At 35.3% G+C, this 16,855-nt stretch overlaps 1 protein-coding gene across 2 annotated transcripts; it reads left to right on the top strand.

Moving 5' to 3' along the window:
• Positions 1-2,997: 2,997 nt before the first annotated feature.
• Positions 2,998-15,156, top strand: LOC110694176 (phosphatidylinositol 3-kinase, root isoform-like). 2 transcript variants are annotated; one of them, XM_021871352.1, is made up of 18 exons: positions 2,998-3,431; positions 3,942-4,047; positions 5,180-5,273; positions 5,872-6,048; positions 6,140-6,349; positions 7,506-7,681; positions 8,370-8,517; positions 8,640-8,735; positions 9,295-9,430; positions 9,513-9,631; positions 10,429-10,623; positions 10,750-10,920; positions 11,051-11,188; positions 11,780-11,934; positions 12,372-12,515; positions 12,741-12,888; positions 12,973-13,155; positions 14,731-15,156. In XM_021871352.1, the coding sequence occupies exons 1-17, from the start codon at positions 3,320-3,322 to the stop codon at positions 13,108-13,110; spliced, it is 2,463 nt and encodes an 820-aa protein (XP_021727044.1). In that variant the 5' UTR covers positions 2,998-3,319; the 3' UTR covers positions 13,111-13,155; positions 14,731-15,156. The 2 variants fall into 2 exon arrangements, with proteins under 2 accessions (XP_021727044.1, XP_021727045.1); XM_021871353.1 differs by having other exon boundaries at positions 2,999-3,431; positions 5,872-6,030.
• The last annotated feature ends 1,699 nt before the right edge of the window (positions 15,157-16,855 follow it).

Here is a 16,855-nt window from a genome sequence, read left to right as displayed (position 1 = left end):
TTATAATAAAATTAATTCATAAAAATTAAAAAAGAACAAAAACCACCACCCTTCTCACTTTCCACCTCCCCTTACAGCAGCCCTCTCCTATCCCCCTCCCCTTGCAGCAGCCCTCCTCCCCCACGCCACCTACAACCTCTCATCCCCAGCGACCTACCTCCACCTTCGATCGACTCCCCTTACCCCCGGCCTGCTGCAACCCTCCACCTCCCCTTCCCTTCGAACATCTACCTTTCACTTCTCCCTCAAACACTCTCAAAGACACTACCCAAATTTGCTAAGATCTTTTTGGAAGCTTCAAATCAAGTTCTCTCACACAATCAATGCATTTTTGCTTCGATTTTATCTTATAATATGCTTGAATTTTGCAATTATTAATTTCTCCATAAACCCTAGAAAAATCGAGGGGTTTCTAATTTTGTGCATCTAGCTTGCAATTGATGCTTGTGTGTTAGTTTTGATTATGTATGTATGTGATGGTAGGATTATTTGGAAGCAAATTGCAATTGATTTGGACTTGATTTGAGCAATTTAGAGCCAAAAACTGAAAATTGCTTACTTGTGGTGGTCACCGCCGAGGATAAGGAAGAAAGGGATGATCGGCCGGCGGTGGAGGTAGGTCGCCAGGGGTGGGGATCTGGGTAGCGTGTCCAATGGGGGAGGGGGTGGTTGAGAGGTGGTGGTTTTTTTAATTAAATTTAATTATTACTCATAAATAGGTGGGTTAGAGAGTGATTAAAAGAAAGAAAATAAAATTAAAGACTAATAAGTGAATTAGAGGACAATTAGAGAAACACAAAAAAAATGAAGGTGGTGGTTTTTTTTTAACCAAAAAAATTTTAAAGGGTTTTTTTTTTTTTTTTATTTACAAAATGGGGCTTTTAAAAGATTTTTTTTGACAAATTTTCCTAAAAAAAAATTGATAGATGATTTTTTTTTTTGTTATTTACATTAAATACGAAGTTGTAGTAGTGGGACATGATCTAGTTGATTTCATATGTTATTTTAGATCCTTCCTAGGGCATGTTCACTTTAGATTAATTTCAGTTCCAAACAGTTTAGTTCAGTTCCTATTTTCCTTCATTCGTAAAATATTCATCTCAGCTCTATTCAGTTCAGTTCAGCTCCAATCAGTTCAATTAAGTTCGGCTCACTTCAGCAAATGTGAACAGGCCCCAATTAACTTGGTATTAACAATTACTTGTATGTTTGAACCAAGGTTTGTACCGTAGTTTAAAATTTTCTCTACAATGTGTCGAGTTGTGTCATTCTTATATTCGTGTTCAAAGTTAAATGGTTGAAGGATCTCCATTCTAACCCAACACATTTAATCAACATCTCGTGTCATGTTAAGATGCGTTAACTAATCATGTAGCAAACCTTTAACACTGACCCACTTTTTAATGCTTAGTTCGTGTTGCATTGTCATGTCATAAGTAAAAGTGTTAGCCCCATTCAAAATATTTATTATAAATTTCACATAAAGTATTTTATTGTTTATTTTTCCGTAAATAGGTTGATTCAAGTTAGTTTGTTGGAATTCTTAATACTAACCTGACCTGTTTAATTAAACGTGTAGTGCTATGTTGACCTATTAAATTAATTGTGTTGCAAACCTTGTCACTAACCCGATCTTTTCATGTCGTGGCAGCTAGGGTTTTCGTGTGTGGGGGAGGGTCAGTAAGGGTTTTCGAGGGTGAGGGGAGAGCTGACTAGGGTTTTCGAGGGTGGGGGGATGTGCAGCTAGGGGTTTCAGGGTGGGGGAGGGGTTTCTAGGGATTTTTGGGGGAAGGAGGTGGGAGACGAGTTAGGGAAGGAGGGGATGGGCTAGTCGTCCTTGGGTGTTGACGTTGGGGGAGGAGGTGTGGGCGCCAACAGTGGGACGGAGGTGGCGCCGGCGAAGAGGAAGGTTGGTTTTTTTTTCATTATATTTTAAAAATAATTTTAAAAAAATCTCACCATATTTAATGATTTTAATAAAATAGTTATGGGGCCGTTTGGTTCGCACGGGGTAATGGGAATGGAATGAACAAAGGGAATGAAAGGGATTGGAATGAAACCCTTTCTATGTAGTATGTTGTTTGTTTTACAAAACAAAGGAATCACCACTAGTCCACCACCACACAACCCCTCTTCCCCAGCCATTCCACCAGCCACCACCTCACTGACCCTCGCCGCCCAATTTTGCACCTCCCCCACCCCATCGTCGCCCATTTTCGCATCTTCCCACCCCTCGCCGCCCCATATCACACCTCCCCCACCCACTGTCGCCAGATATCGTACCTCCCCCACCACTCGTCGCTCGATTTCGCATCTCCCCCACCCCCTCGCCGCCCGATTTCGCATCTTCCCACCATCGCCGCTCGATTTCGCATCTCCCCCACCCCCTCGCCGCTCGATTTCGCTGGCTTGTTTGGGTTTGGGTTTGCGTGGCTGGGTTTGCATGTCGGATTCTTGGGCGGCAGATTGGTTGGGTTTGCGTGGCTAACTTGGGTGGGAGGATGATTTTCTAGGGTTTCGGCGAGGGGAGGGGGAGGTGCGACGCGTTCCGGCGAGGGGAGGGGGAGGTGTGACGAGTTCCGGCGAGGTGCCTTGGCGGTGGGCGTGACTGGGTAAGGTAGCAGTTGGTGGTGTAGTGGTGGCTGGGGAAAGGGAATGCCAAAGTCTAGGGGGGGTGGGGAATGAAAATGGGTAAAGGGAATGAAAAAAATGGCAAACAAACAACAACAAAGGGAATGAGCCATCTTCATTCCCTTTTCCTTTGATTATTAACCCCAACCAAACGGCCCCTTGTTATGTTTGGTAATTAATAATACAGGGTTAATAAAAATAATATACTCCGTATTAAGAAAATTTGAAAAATAAAGATAACCTTTGACAATTAAATACCTTAATATCGAGATTAAAATTAAGCATGATCCATTAATAAAAGAATTAATTGGAAGTGATGTAAACTATATTTGATCTAAGCATCTAACTATTTTGATCTAAGAATTAATTGGAAGTGATGGTAGTTTTAGGGTGCTTCTACTTTAGAAACATTCTAATATTGCTGGTACTCCTAACTCCTTTAAATGAACTCAAACAAATTTCCCCAATTCTGAATTACACTTAACAAATACTCGCACCATATTCTAATCTAAAATACAAACAACACATAATCTCAGGTGACGCAATGAATTAGGGTTTCTGATTTGGAATAAATTTCCTTTGATTTAATTTCTGGGATTCAAATTGGGGAAGATCATAATTCTATCGAAGATAATATTTCCAAAATTAATTATATGCTTTGCAAATTCACTGAACAATATAGCAAAGGATGAGCGGAAACGAGTTCAGATTCTTCTTATCTTGCGATATTAATCTTCCTGTTACCTTCAGAATTGATCGTTTGGAAGGTACTTTGCCCCCTCTCAAATCATCAACATCAGGTACATAATTCTAAATTTGTTTATTTTTGTAATTATTTTTTTTGTAATTTTCTTCCAATTAGATTGTTTATTTGCAGAATTCAATTGCTCAATTTCAGTCAAATTTGTTGAATTTCTATTTTTGTGTGGAAATTGGAGTACCCATCTTAATCAAGTTGTGTATGGGAACTAGGTTAGTTGGTTAAAGTATTAGGAGCGGAATCGAGTTCTTTGATCGAACATCAAATCCTGTCTAAATTACTGCCTTAATTCATGGAAGAAGCCTGAAAAATTTCATTCCTTTTTGGATTATGATACAATTTTAAAGCTGTGCACTTTCACGAGTTGAATTAATTAAAAGAAACCTCAATGCAAGGCATATTTATTAATTATTATGATACAATTTAGAACTTGTATTTGCTTTTAGATTATGGATATATTTGCGGAAGCAAGTAAAAGTTGTTTGATGAGTGATTTTGGTGGGGCTTATTGTAACAATTTCGAGTATCGTTTGTGTGTTTTTGATTAAAGCTGCTGTAGACACTGGTTATGCAGCTGAGGAGAGGAGGGGAGAGCTTTTTGTCGAATGTGCCTTGTACGTCGATGGTGCTCCTTTTGGACTTCCTATGAGAACCAGGTTTGACTGTCTTAATCTCTGATACAAAATTTAAGTCTTTATAGTCATCTTCATTAGTATTACAATTTTGGTTTATGTTATAAAAATTTGCATAGGGATGTTGAAGCTCCACTTGATGTTGTGTTGAATACTATAGAATGACCTGTAATGTTGCATTGATACCTAGAGCAACATTTGTTAGTCTATACTATATACACCCCTAATTTTAACCTCCAACATTTCTAACCAATTACTACAAAAACTTTCCAGTATTCTTTGAACTAATCTTCCGTGGTTACACAGAATTAATTCTGTTTACAATTATTTCTCAAATTATGTTCTTAATCTTCTTAAAGGTTGCAAATAAATTATGTCAAAACTCTGTTTTTTTTTTTTTTTTTTTTTTTTTTTTGGGGGGCGGGGGGGTGGGGAAGAAGCTAATCATGTGAAACTGCTTCTGTATATGACCATGTCAATAGTCATGGCATACCATGCTATTCTTGGATAGATGCATCATACTATGCTGGGAGCCTGGAAATTGGCTGTGTAGCTTGGCTCAGCGCACGTGAACTCCAATTGGGGCATGTGTTGCTTTATTTCTTTGCTTCTTTGCCTTGGGATCTTGAACCGTTGATGTCACTACATGTTGAAGTCCACCTACATGTTTGGCTTGCTGTCCTGACTGACATGTCTTGTATGCTCGGTGAGAAAAGATGACGAGCCTTCTGATATGTCATTGATATAAAATTTTTGGTCATTTGGTGGATTATTCTGCAAGTTATTTAGTAGGGAGATTCAGTTAGCAATGATCTTGTTGGCATTTGCCAACTGGTTTGGACAACCTCTGATATAAGTATGATGTGATTTTGTTGCTATACTTTGTCATCGATTAGCCTTCATTTGCTTACTTTTGTGAACTGCCAGTCTCTGTGCCTTTTGTGAATAGCCTTCTCGGGTTTTGTTGATTTATGTAATGATTACTCTCATTTTATAACTACGTATTATTTTCCAAACCTTTTTTTTTAATAGCTTATTCCAAATAGATGCGAAGCAATATTGCATTCTATTTGATGTTTATGCACATTATTCTGTTACCTTTCTCTGTGAGCTAAACTGCAAATCTGAATTACTAAGATTTTAAATGCTCTTGTAGGGTGGAATCTGGACAATCTTTTTGCTGGAGTGAGCTAATTACATTGAGTACTAAATATCGAGACCTCACTGCTCACTCGCAACTTTCTTTCACGGTAATTTAGACCTTCCAATTTGCACGCTTGAGTGGTTTTAAGGAAAATTGTTATTGTGGTATGGTTGCTGTCATACTAAGTTTCTCACTTTTCTCCTCTTTAATGCATAAGTGTATGCTTTTATATTCTGTGTATGCATTGGTGTTTGAGGAACCTTAAATGAGAACTGCAGATTTATATTATCTAGTTTGTACCTTTTTTGGTTTTAAGTCAAATGTAGCAAGGATTCGTGTCCTTCCAGGCTCTGCCATAGTCTTTTGTTTAGGATCAACCCCAGGCTCCCCAGCATGCTGCTTTGAATATTACACATCATTAGTTTGTGTAATGATGCCACTAAGTTTTAGCTCTTTTGAAGGTCAATCATCATAGTCATCGCTTGCAAGTTGGTTCATTGTTGAATTTCTAAATGCATTGCTTTCCTTTTCATTAGGTCAAATTTTCTTTGTTGCACTTAGTCTTTTTGGTTTGGTGGTTAAATGGTAATTCTGTTTTCTCCCTTTGGTTCTTTGGAGAAGTATGCATTACATTTTAATATGCCGTGGGTGTTCTTATCATTTACCTGAGATCTGTTTGCTGGTTGATTTTTCTCAAAATGTAGGTATGGGATGTTTCCTGTTGCAAAGAGGAAGGGCTTATAGGTGGAGCAACCATTCTTCTTTTTAACAGCAAGAAGCAACTTAGAACTGGGAAGCAAAAACTTAGGCTCTGGCTGGGGAAAGAAGCTGACGGAGCATTTCCTTCTTCCACACCTGGAAAGGTTATCGATTTTATTCTGGTTTGTATAAGTTACATGCTGTATTTTTTTTCTGTAAGAAGTTGACAATCTACAGAATTTATATTGCTTAGTGGAAAACCTGATCTTATAGGTACCAAGGCATGAGCGGGGAGAGTTGGAGCGCCTGGAGAAACTTATGAATAAATATGAAAGGGGACAAATTCCACGTGTTGATTGGCTTGATCGGCTCACATTTAAAGCAATGGAGAAGATCAAGGATCGTGAAAGTTGTGGAAGCAAGAGTTCCCAGTTATATATTGTTGTTGATTTTTGCAGTTTTGAGCATCAGGTTGTGTTCCAGGTAAAAATCCTTAGTGCTGACTTTTGTTTTCATCCCTTTTGTTATTACTATGTCATATTGTCCGGATTTTCGTTATTTGCTTGAAGCTCTGTAAGTCTTTTTACTGAATGATACTGTCTTCTATTGACAGAATTCTGCTATGGCGGGCTGGAATGGCAAAATAATTACATGTATATAAGCTTGCCTTTTCCAGTTTAAAACTTGTTTGGGGATATTGCATTCCTTTCTCAGTAACTTAACTAATTTGTTGGAAGATTACAATTATGGTTTGGAAATATTGTCTTGTCTTACACTCTTGTGAATTGATATATACCTTGTTGTGCCCTAAAACTCGTCTTTCCATGTGACATATACTCCTGCCAGTTTTACATTATATATTAGGCACCCATATTTTTCAAGGTTTAATTTGGCCGGTTGATCTCTCTCAAACTACATTGACATAAATTATTAGATGTTGATATCTCCAAGTGCCAAGTACATTTCATATTTTCAATTTTTTTTTTTTTTTTTTAAATAATTTTTTTGTAAAAATTTAACAATATACATTCTCAATATGTTATATAAAAAATGAAAAAAAAATGTAAAATTACGAAATATCAGCTCTTTGCTTTTTAATTATGCTTGTTGCTTGTCATTGCTTTGTTGGATTTCTCTCAAGGGATTTTGCTATTATTATTTAAGAGCTTGAAATTTTTGTCTAGCTGTTCAATAAATTCTGATGTTCCTTTTAAAGCTGAATTAGTAGTCTTGTACATTACTGTTTGTTAGTTTTTGGGCTCTGAGGCAACTTTAATCTTGATGGTTTCATCTCCATAACGGGTTAAAGAAGCTATTATGTCTTACGGTTTTTAAAAATCACATTGTGGTTTCCTATAGTAAGAGTGTTGAGTTTATGAGATTTTAATTGTTTTTTTTCTCTCGTAAATTTTATTTGTATATTCTTTCTGTTTATCACTTTACTTATTTGTTCCCAACTTTTATTCAATCGATTATTTTTCTATGCTCTTTTTCCTTTTTGGGTGGTTCCTTATTACGATTCATGTTAGCCGACCCCAAATCATTTTGGGACTAACAGTTTGTTATTGTTGTTATTGTACAAGGAATATGACTGTACCCTTAAATAACAGTTGGTATGGTTTCTATTCTTCATATGTAGGAATCTGGGCCAAATGTGTTTTTACCATCCCCAATTGGTGCAAATGAATTTGTTACTGTGTGGGATCCCGAAGTGGGAAAGATAAATCCTTCTGAACACAAGCAAATAAAACTTGCTAGGAGCTTAACTCGTGGTATTATTGATCGAGATCTGAAACCAAGCTCTATTGAAAGGAAGTAAGTTTTGATATCTGGATATTATTATCAAGTGTATGAGTCTTTTTGTTATACATGTTGCTCTGAAAAGGAAGATATTGTGATATTTCCAATGCTTCATAGCTTCCTTCCCTCCTCAAGGCAGGAAATTTTGTTTTGCACCCTCACTGCCATAACCATATACCATCTGAATCTGGCTTGCAGCTGAAGAACCTAAAGATATACTACCTCTGTTTCACATTTTTTGCAACTTTGAAGGGTGCACGGACTCCTAGGCAAAATTTGTTTGTGAGTGTAAGATAGAGAGAGAAAGATAGGAATGCATGTAAATATGTGATGAGGAGAGAGATAGAGACTAGAGAGAAATGACAACCTAAAAAGGAAAGAAACATTGGTAGCAAATAATGTCTAGCCTCCATTTTTGGCAAAAGTTGCAAAAAATATGAAACGGAGGTAGTGGTTGTCATTGTTGCTTGCAAAATAATTCTTCTGCATTTTCATTCTGATACTTGGCCATAATGTATACTATGCACATTTGATGTGCATTTGATAGTTTGCAGCACTGTGCTTCTATGTCTTTTTTTTTTGTTGACACACATGGTAAAAATGTGCGTTTATATGTATTAATTATACATGTTTTCTCTTCTTATACACCTTCCATTACAAAATAAAAAAGGTTTATAACAATTTTCTGTTTCTTAACATTAAGAGCGATACAAAGGATATTAAAATACCCACCAACAAGGACTCTTAGTGGAGATGAAAAGCAGCTTCTGTGGAAATTTCGTTTCTCACTGATGTCAGAGAAGAAAGCTCTCACAAAGTTTCTTAGGTGTGTTGAATGGAGTGATTTACAGGTCAGGGCGCTGGGATCTGTGGCTTGTGTTAATCTGATGTTCTATCTTGAGATTGCCACATTCTACTATTGTATAGCAAGAATTAATCAGTCTCAGTGTTGGTGTGATTGATACATATTCAGGAAGCGAAGCAGACAGTTGAACTGATGGGAAGATGGGAGATGATAGATGTCTGTGATGCACTAGAGCTGCTGTCTCCTGTATTTGAAAGTGAAGAGGTCAGTGATGCCAATAGTTGATTTGTTTAGATATATAGATTTAGTTAAAACAATAACTGCCTTTTTTCAGATATACTCTAGTTCTATACCTCTCTCTTGATGTTGATGCATTCTTGTGGTACTACACACATAGGGTGGTTCCTTTTGTTTTTCTTTTATCATCTTATTACCTTGTCCCTCTTTCATTTGGGATAGGGTAGATTGGGTGTTTGCGGCCCATATAATTTTATTTATTTTTTATTATTATTATTTTTTTATATAAATTTTTTTCTACTTGCATTATTGAGCAACATTAAGCGTAATTGAACGAAGAGTGGAAGAGTGGGACCATAGAGGGGTTAAACGAGGGAGAGAGAGACCGAAATTGACTTAAGGAGTTGGGAATATGAAGTATATGGATTTGCATGAGGATGAGGCATTGGATTGTAAGGGATGAGGAGGAAATATTTTGTCGATGACTACATGGAATAATCACTTTTGGTTCATGTCGCCGATCCCACTTACGGGATTAAGGCTTTGATTGATTGATTGATTAAGCGTAATTGATGTCTCTTAACAGGTTCGTGCTTATGCTGTGAGTGTTCTTGAAAGAGCTGATGATGATGAACTGCAGTGTTACCTTCTTCAGTTAGTCCAGGCCCTTCGTTTTGAGCGCTCAGATAGATCACACCTTTCTCAATTCCTTGTGCAGCGCTGTACTTTCTCGTCCTTCAATTTTGTTTAATGAATTATGTTTCTATTATGGATTGTTGACATGATTTGAAAATCTATTTGCAGCCCTGCGAAATATTGAGTTGGCTAGTTTTCTTCGCTGGTATGTGGCTGTGGAACTACATGATCCTGCATATGCAAAGCGCTTTTATTGTACTCACGAAATGCTGGAAGAGAATATGAAGGTAGACATTTCTTGTTGTGAGAATAGTCAAATGCTTTGTAATCATACAGTTTTTGCACAAATAGCCGTATTATATATGAGCTGTCTTCATATGATTTACTACGGAGTATAAAGTTACAGAAAATTGGTGATTGGAAAGAATACCTTGTTATTATTTATATGAAGTTCCTTTTGTGAAAATCTTTGCATTTGTGTAACCATCCTAAATATGTGGCTTTGGTAGAAGTCTATGCTAGCAGTTCTTGAAAAACATGTGTATGGCTGTACCAAAGATATACGTGCTTTTAATTATTTAAGATTTGAAGTATAGTCGAAAGAAATGCTTGTTCTGTGACTGATGTAGTATCTGTAAGCTGGTTGTGTTAAGTTTCAGGAAATGTGCTATGTAATATAAAACCTCTTTTTATTTTTAATTGGACCTTTTGGACTTTTTCACTCACATCCCTCTCTGACCATCTTTTGTGCTTAATCAGTAAGAAAAAATATAATTGTGTGAGATCTTATTAGATTTGTCTTGTTTTATGCTTTTCTAATATCATTTTTTTTAAAAAGTTTTTTTACTAAATTCGAAGTAAAGATATTAATGTCCGAAATTTCGCATTTGCAAGCGTGAAACTCCAAATAGTGCAACTAAAAAACAAGAAAGTATTTAGATATTATTGAATGTATGTGTCAGGGGGATATGTGCTACATTATTTTGTATTTTGTAGACCGTTGTTACAGTGTGGTAACTGGTAAGCAAGTTTTTGTTTTCTTCTGGCTGCTTGTAATTACCCTTTATCATCTATGTGCTGGCAGCTATCAACTGCTGATACTGGAGGAGAGGATGGATTCAAGTTGTGGCAAAGTTTGGTTCGTGAAACAGAATTGACAGCTCAGCTGGGTTCTATAATGAGGGATGTTCGGAATGTGCGTGGTAGTACACAAAAGAAAATGCAAAAGCTTAGACAGCTTCTTTCAGGTCTTCTTTGTGAGCTTGCCTATTTTGATGAGGTATGAATTTAGTTTCTTGGCAGAGCTTTTAATTTATAATCTTAAGCCTTGTGATTAATGTACCCATGTCAAAGCTAGCAGTTGCCTCTTTTGTTTAATACTGACATGCTTGTGTTGGTGATGAAGCCAATACGATCTCCATTGCATCCCAAAGTGCTCATTACCGGGATTTTGCCAAATGAGTGTGGATTATTTAAAAGTCAGTTGCATCCGTTACGTCTGACTTTCCGAACATCTAGCGGAGAAAGCTGTAAAATTATATTTAAGAAGGGAGATGATATGCGGCAAGACCAATTGGTATACTACAGTTCTATTTTATTCTGAACCTTAAACTGATATATGAAATTTATAATGTATGTATTATTTTGGAGGAATTATTGTTTTGCTGTTTCATTCTTATGTTTTGATGTTACTTATTATTTTGTAGGTGATTCAAATGGTCTCTCTCATGGATCGATTGCTTAAATTGGAGAATCTCGACCTCCACCTTACTCCATATAGAGTCTTAGCAACTGGGCAAGATGAAGGCATGATGGAATTTATACCATCGCGTTCATTAGCTCAGGTATTGAATCTTCCCATGTTTTTTTCCCTTATGGCCAAGGAGCATGGCAATATGCTTATTCTGTATGTCTTTGTATTACTTGTGTGTTTGTAAACCATAAAAGTTTAAACCTGCGATATTAAAATAAAAAGGCGCAAAAATATACGCAAACAATATATTTATTGATAATTCGTGGGATTACAACTCTCATAGATCTATTGATTTCTCTCTCTAGAAAGGCTAGGGTTTTGATACATAATTATAGTACAGGGCCTTGTCGACTTATTCCGTACTATGTGCCTACATGTTTGGTGGTAGGGAGGAGATGGGGTCTATGTGACTTGTTGTTCTATTAGAGCCTCTTAAACCTAGGCAATCCTCTTTATATAGAGAGTTGTAGGTTGGAGGATAATAAAGTTATTACATATTCTCTGGGGCCGTAAAGTTATTATCACATAATTTTGTGATATCTCCTTATTTTTACATGAATTTGACACCTACAATTGACAAAATTTCAGTGTCTACAGTGTTTTCCTGCATTTCGTAAGGCGCTGGGTTTTGTTACTTGAAATTTGAAACCTATTTAAAAAGTCTGTTCTGTTTGATGTCCAGATTCTTTCGGAACATCGCAGTATCATTGGTTTTCTGCAGAAATTTCATCCTGATGAAGAGGGACCATTTGGAATAACTGCTACCTGTCTTGAAACGTTTATTAAGAGTTGTGCTGGTTATTCTGTTATCACATACATCCTTGGTGTCGGAGATAGGTAATTTATAAGCTTTAAAAAAATATTATTACAGCCTGAGCTATTAATTACCAGCTTTTAAAGTTTTTTTCATGTACTAGTTTATTCCTTGTGGTTTTGGCTGATATATACCTACTTTCTTGTAAGTGCTGTAACTTCTTTAACTGTTCAGCTAAGTTTGGTTCGACAAAAAGCTGTGGGAAGCATAAAAGATTAAATCATTCCTTAATGAAGATTTTGTTTGTTCCCTTTTTTACATTGAATATAGAAGTCTTAAACCATAAAACCCTCAGCTTTGGGGCACTGTAATTATTTCAGGCTGTCCTATCCTGTGTTGTAAATTCAGTGACTTGTACTTTTCTATTGATGTTTCTCTTTCGTTACTTTCTTTCTTTATTTATTTATTTATTTATTTTTATTTTATGGGTTATAAATTTATTGATATCTTTGCTTTGTAGGCATCTAGATAATCTTCTCTTGAGAGATGATGGACGACTCTTTCACGTAGATTTTGGCTTCATATTAGGTCGAGACCCTAAACCATTTCCACCACCAATGAAACTTTGTAAAGAAATGGTTGAGGCAATGGGTGGAGCTGAAAGGTATAAATACATCTTTTTTACAAGTGCAAATTTATTTTAACGCCAGTAAAACCAATCAAATGCAAACACATGCAATAGCTGTCTTGTGTTGGTGGCCTTCTTTTTGGTTCCATTTTCAAATTGGCCTAAATTTAGTTTGCTGCTTCGCTATATATTTTGTGTCGCTTTAGGTTGAACTTTATGCATCAATGTTAAAAATTTACACTATTTATTTTGTTCTTTCAGTCAATACTACACAAGATTCAAGCAATACTGCTGTGAAGCGTATAATATTCTTCGCAAATCCAGCAACTTAATTTTGAATTTGTTCCATTTGATGGCGGGTTCTAATATTCCTGACATTGCCTCGGATCCTGAAAAGGGTATTCTTAAGGTAACATTTGTTTCTATTTACTGTGTGGATCAACCTGATGGTAATTTCCTTACCAAGTTCTAAAGTTTCCATTGATGTTTCTAGCTGCAAGAGAAGTTCCGGTTGGACCTGGATGATGAAGCCAGCATACACTTTTTCCAAGATCTCATCAATGACAGTGTTAGTGCCTTGTTCCCACAAATGGTTGAGACGATTCATAGATGGGCTCAGTATTGGCGTTGATCTGTGTATTGATTGTGAGGCTAACAACATCAATGCAGATGCTAGGTAAGGTTCCTCAAGTTTTCCTCATCTATATAAATGCTGAACAAGATTCCTTGAGTTGGGCTCCTTAGGAATGAGGACCTAGTTCTTAGTGAGGCGGCTTTATTTATTTATTTCATTTTTTTTTTTTGTGGGGTTTACCTCTGCAGTGTAAGCCACTCACTCTTTTGGTTGAACCTGTCCTAACTCCTAAGCGTATATGAATTAGTCAGCAACAGGACTCTATTAGTTTTATGGGCACTAGCTTGGCAACTCATTGGATCATCTCTGTCATGTCTTTGGAGAATGATCCTATGCAGTTAGATATTTGGTGATGTGACTAGTGTTCAAAGCACACTCCTGAGTTAAGACCATAATCAATTCCTGAACTTTGCCAAAAGTCAAGAGCTAGGTTCCTTTAATTAAGAGTTATATATTAAGTCCCTTTTGGATGAAAGTCAACGTTCATTGCTGGGTTCATCCTTCATCCAAGTAGCTGTTTGTATACTTCACTGCCTCATTGGTACTTGTTCTTTCTAAGAAATTTTAGATTTTCCTAGTTTTTACTATGTTCAGTAAACTTATGTAAAAACAACAATATTTAACTCAGTTGCCTAAAATTTAATTTCCCTGTCCAAGGATCATTGTCATCTTACTCAACAAAATTAACTTTGAATTCTTATTCAACTTTAGTTCTTCTTTCTTTCTTTCTTTTTTATTTTATTTTATTTGTTAAATACGAAACAGTCTTCTCTGTGATATGGAAATCTCAGGTTTCATATAAACAGATCTACTCTTCACCAAAATAAAAAAAAAATAAATAAATAAAAAAATAAAAAATTATAAACAGATCTACAAAGAAATCATTTCCAACCTGATGCCATTGAAACAAATCCAAATATTAAATTTCTTTAGCTCTAAGAAGCTATCTGGATACTTCAATGGGATATGAATTTCTTTCTTTTTCCTACTTTTGCCCCTAGACTTGGTAAATTCCCTACTTTGGTGTCTTTAGAGGTGTGGTTGGTGGCTTTTGGTGTTTGATAAACGACTTTTAACCCAAAATGAAAAAGCTTCTTGAAATAGCCAAATCAAGTATTTTACTACATATATTGTAGGTTCAATTGATTCACTTTTTTCATTTAAAATTTGCAGCAAACGTATGGACTCGTAAAACTCTTGACAAATGCCATGATCAGATATCAATTCCATTTTATCATTTAATGACGCATAGTGCCCATAGTACAGTATCAGTATTGGTTTTCATACTTGCAGTGCAGGATTCTAGATGATAATAACGGGGTATAATATTGTCCTAAGTTTGAGATAACTCTTATTTCTAAAATGTTATGATTTCCATCCAAATGTAAGACCTGACTCTATCTTTTTAAAGTCAAAGAATCCAACCCTAACCCGGGCAAAGTACTTATATCATCTTAACTCCTCACCTAGTACACCTCATCTCCCATCCTCTTCGGTGATATTTATCATCATACTTTCTTGTATCTGTAAAATGTCTATGCATTTCTTGCAGATTAGATTGAATCTGTTTTAATATCTGTGTTTAATGGCTGGCTTGGGCTTTTCATGCTTCTCTAGATATCGGATTCATGCAAGAATTTCCATCCTCTTCATATGGTAGATGGGATGCCAAGACAAGGAATGGAGGTAAATTTGTTCATAATTGTGCATTTACAACAGGTGTTTTTATTCTTATTTCCCACCTTTTTTTTCCCTCTCTTCATCTGCTTGTTCATCATTTGTACAGTTTAGCATAGCTGAATAGTTTGCTAATATTATTAGAATGTAAAGAAAATCTTTGGTTCCATGTAAAGCTAATGAAAAAAACATTTTAATCTTTCTGTCATGTGTAAATGTATAAGATCTTTTGGTGCTGTGAAGTTTATGAAATTTTTTACTCCGTACTCTTCATAGATTGAAGATTGATGTATATAAACGAGTGGAGACTCAACTATTTGAGACTAACCATCTGTAACATTATTGAAGTTTTGGCATCTACTCCAATTTAACTTTTGCACATGACTAATCTAACATCAAGTTCTGATTATGGAAGTGATGAAGCTTCATTTTTTTTAACGTTATATTTGATAAATTTTACAATATCGGATGTTATTTGTATAACTTAAGATTATGAAAGTGCGGGTAGTTTAAGTGGTTAAAGCTTTTCTTATGATATTGTGAGATCTTAGAGTAAGTTTAGCCCCAAGTCTTAAGACTTGAATGTGACATTATTTTTGGTGGTCCTTATTGAAAATAATGTCATCAAATTCTTGTTAAGACTTAATAAGACTTACACAAATTTATCACTTTAGCCCTAATACTTAAATATTTGACATAATATATGTAGAAAAGTGTAAAAATAAAAAAGGGATAATAAAAATAAAAGTGAGGTGGGTGAAGTGGGTCCCAATTTCAAGTCTTAAGTTGAGTCTTGGAATTTCAAGACTCAACTTGAGACTTGCTTGAAATTTTTGAAGAAAAAAAAAATGAGAAAAGTCTTAAGCATATGTCTTAGGATTCAAATTAATGATGTCACCCCAAATCTTAAGACTTGGGGCTAAACTTGCTCTTAGGATTGATTTCCATCTTCACCCTTGTGGCTCTCTAAACACAAAAAAATTTAAGATTATATCTCGAGTTATAATACAAGATTTAATCAAGTAGGAATTTTGATTCCTCGACTAGAACTTTGTAAATTTTCAACATAATCAACTTTGATCGTTAAGGGCTTGTTTCAATTTACTGAAAACATCTAAATTGAAATGAACTGAATTTAATAGAGTTGAAATGAATTGTTTATGAGGGAAGGAATTAGGAACTGAATTGACCTGAACTGATTGGAGCTCAACTAAACTGAAATTAAGCTGAACAAACAGACCTTAATACTTATTTTGATGAGATTTTTTAATTTTTATTTTTAATGGAGATAAGTATTTGCAAAAATAAGAAATTATACTACATATTATAAACAATAAGAATCTATCACCAAGTTGCCCCTTCCCTTTAAAAATTGTCACCATATATGCTTTGGTCCAAAGTAATAAAGATATTAGATTAAGGGCTTGTTCTGATTTACCGAGTTGAACTGGATATTTTATGAGAGAAAGAAATTATGTATTGTAATAAACTGAAAATAAGCGGAAGAGAACATGCTCTAAACCCCGTTCTACGCACAGTTTTACAAAATTTTATAACAAATTATAATGTTAATTCAAAATCTACCAAAATATGATCCACATATTTTCAAATGAAATTAAATAAAGTTTAAATCTTAATTTATATCTGTTACTAAGCCCCGAAATCGAATTAGCCTAAAGGTGAACCAGGGGGAACAACGAAAAAAAATATAAAAATAATACTTTATACAATAAAAGATACGGAAAATAAGTGAATATTTTTTAGGAAGTATATCACAATTATATGAATCGGTGAATATTTATTTAAGGAAGTGAATCACAATTGTATAAAGAAATGAATATTATAGGAAGTGAATAAATAAAATGAAAAAAAAAAGTTTGGAGGGAAAAACAACAACACCAGAAAGTGACATGTGTATGTTTTAATATTATGTTATTGATGTTATTAATTGATTGATTTGGTGCTCGTTTTCCTCCAAGGGATTAGAATGAAATCGTACGTTTAGAGAAAATACAAGTTTATCAACATGATAACAAAAAGTGTTTATCAAGCAACAAAATTATAA

This window comes from Chenopodium quinoa, unplaced genomic scaffold (assembly GCF_001683475.1).
Source record: "Chenopodium quinoa cultivar QQ74 unplaced genomic scaffold, ASM168347v1, whole genome shotgun sequence".
Taxonomy (NCBI): Eukaryota; Viridiplantae; Streptophyta; class Magnoliopsida; order Caryophyllales; family Amaranthaceae; genus Chenopodium; species Chenopodium quinoa.
The sequence above is the reverse complement of the archived record's forward strand: the minus strand, read 5'-3'. Positions and strand labels throughout refer to the sequence as shown.

What these genes read in the sequence shown, in the direction of transcription:
- LOC110694176 (XM_021871352.1), top strand. Translation starts at nt 3,320, where the DNA reads ATGAGCGGAAACGAGTTCAGATTCTTCTTATCTTGCGATATTAATCTT. An exon ending in TCTCAAATCATCAACATCAG is followed by an intron (nt 3,432 to 3,941) that starts GTACATAATTCT and finishes TTTTGATTAAAG; the next exon opens with CTGCTGTAGACACTGGTTAT. An exon ending in ATATGCGGCAAGACCAATTG is followed by an intron (nt 10,921 to 11,050) that starts GTATACTACAGT and finishes ATTATTTTGTAG; the next exon opens with GTGATTCAAATGGTCTCTCT.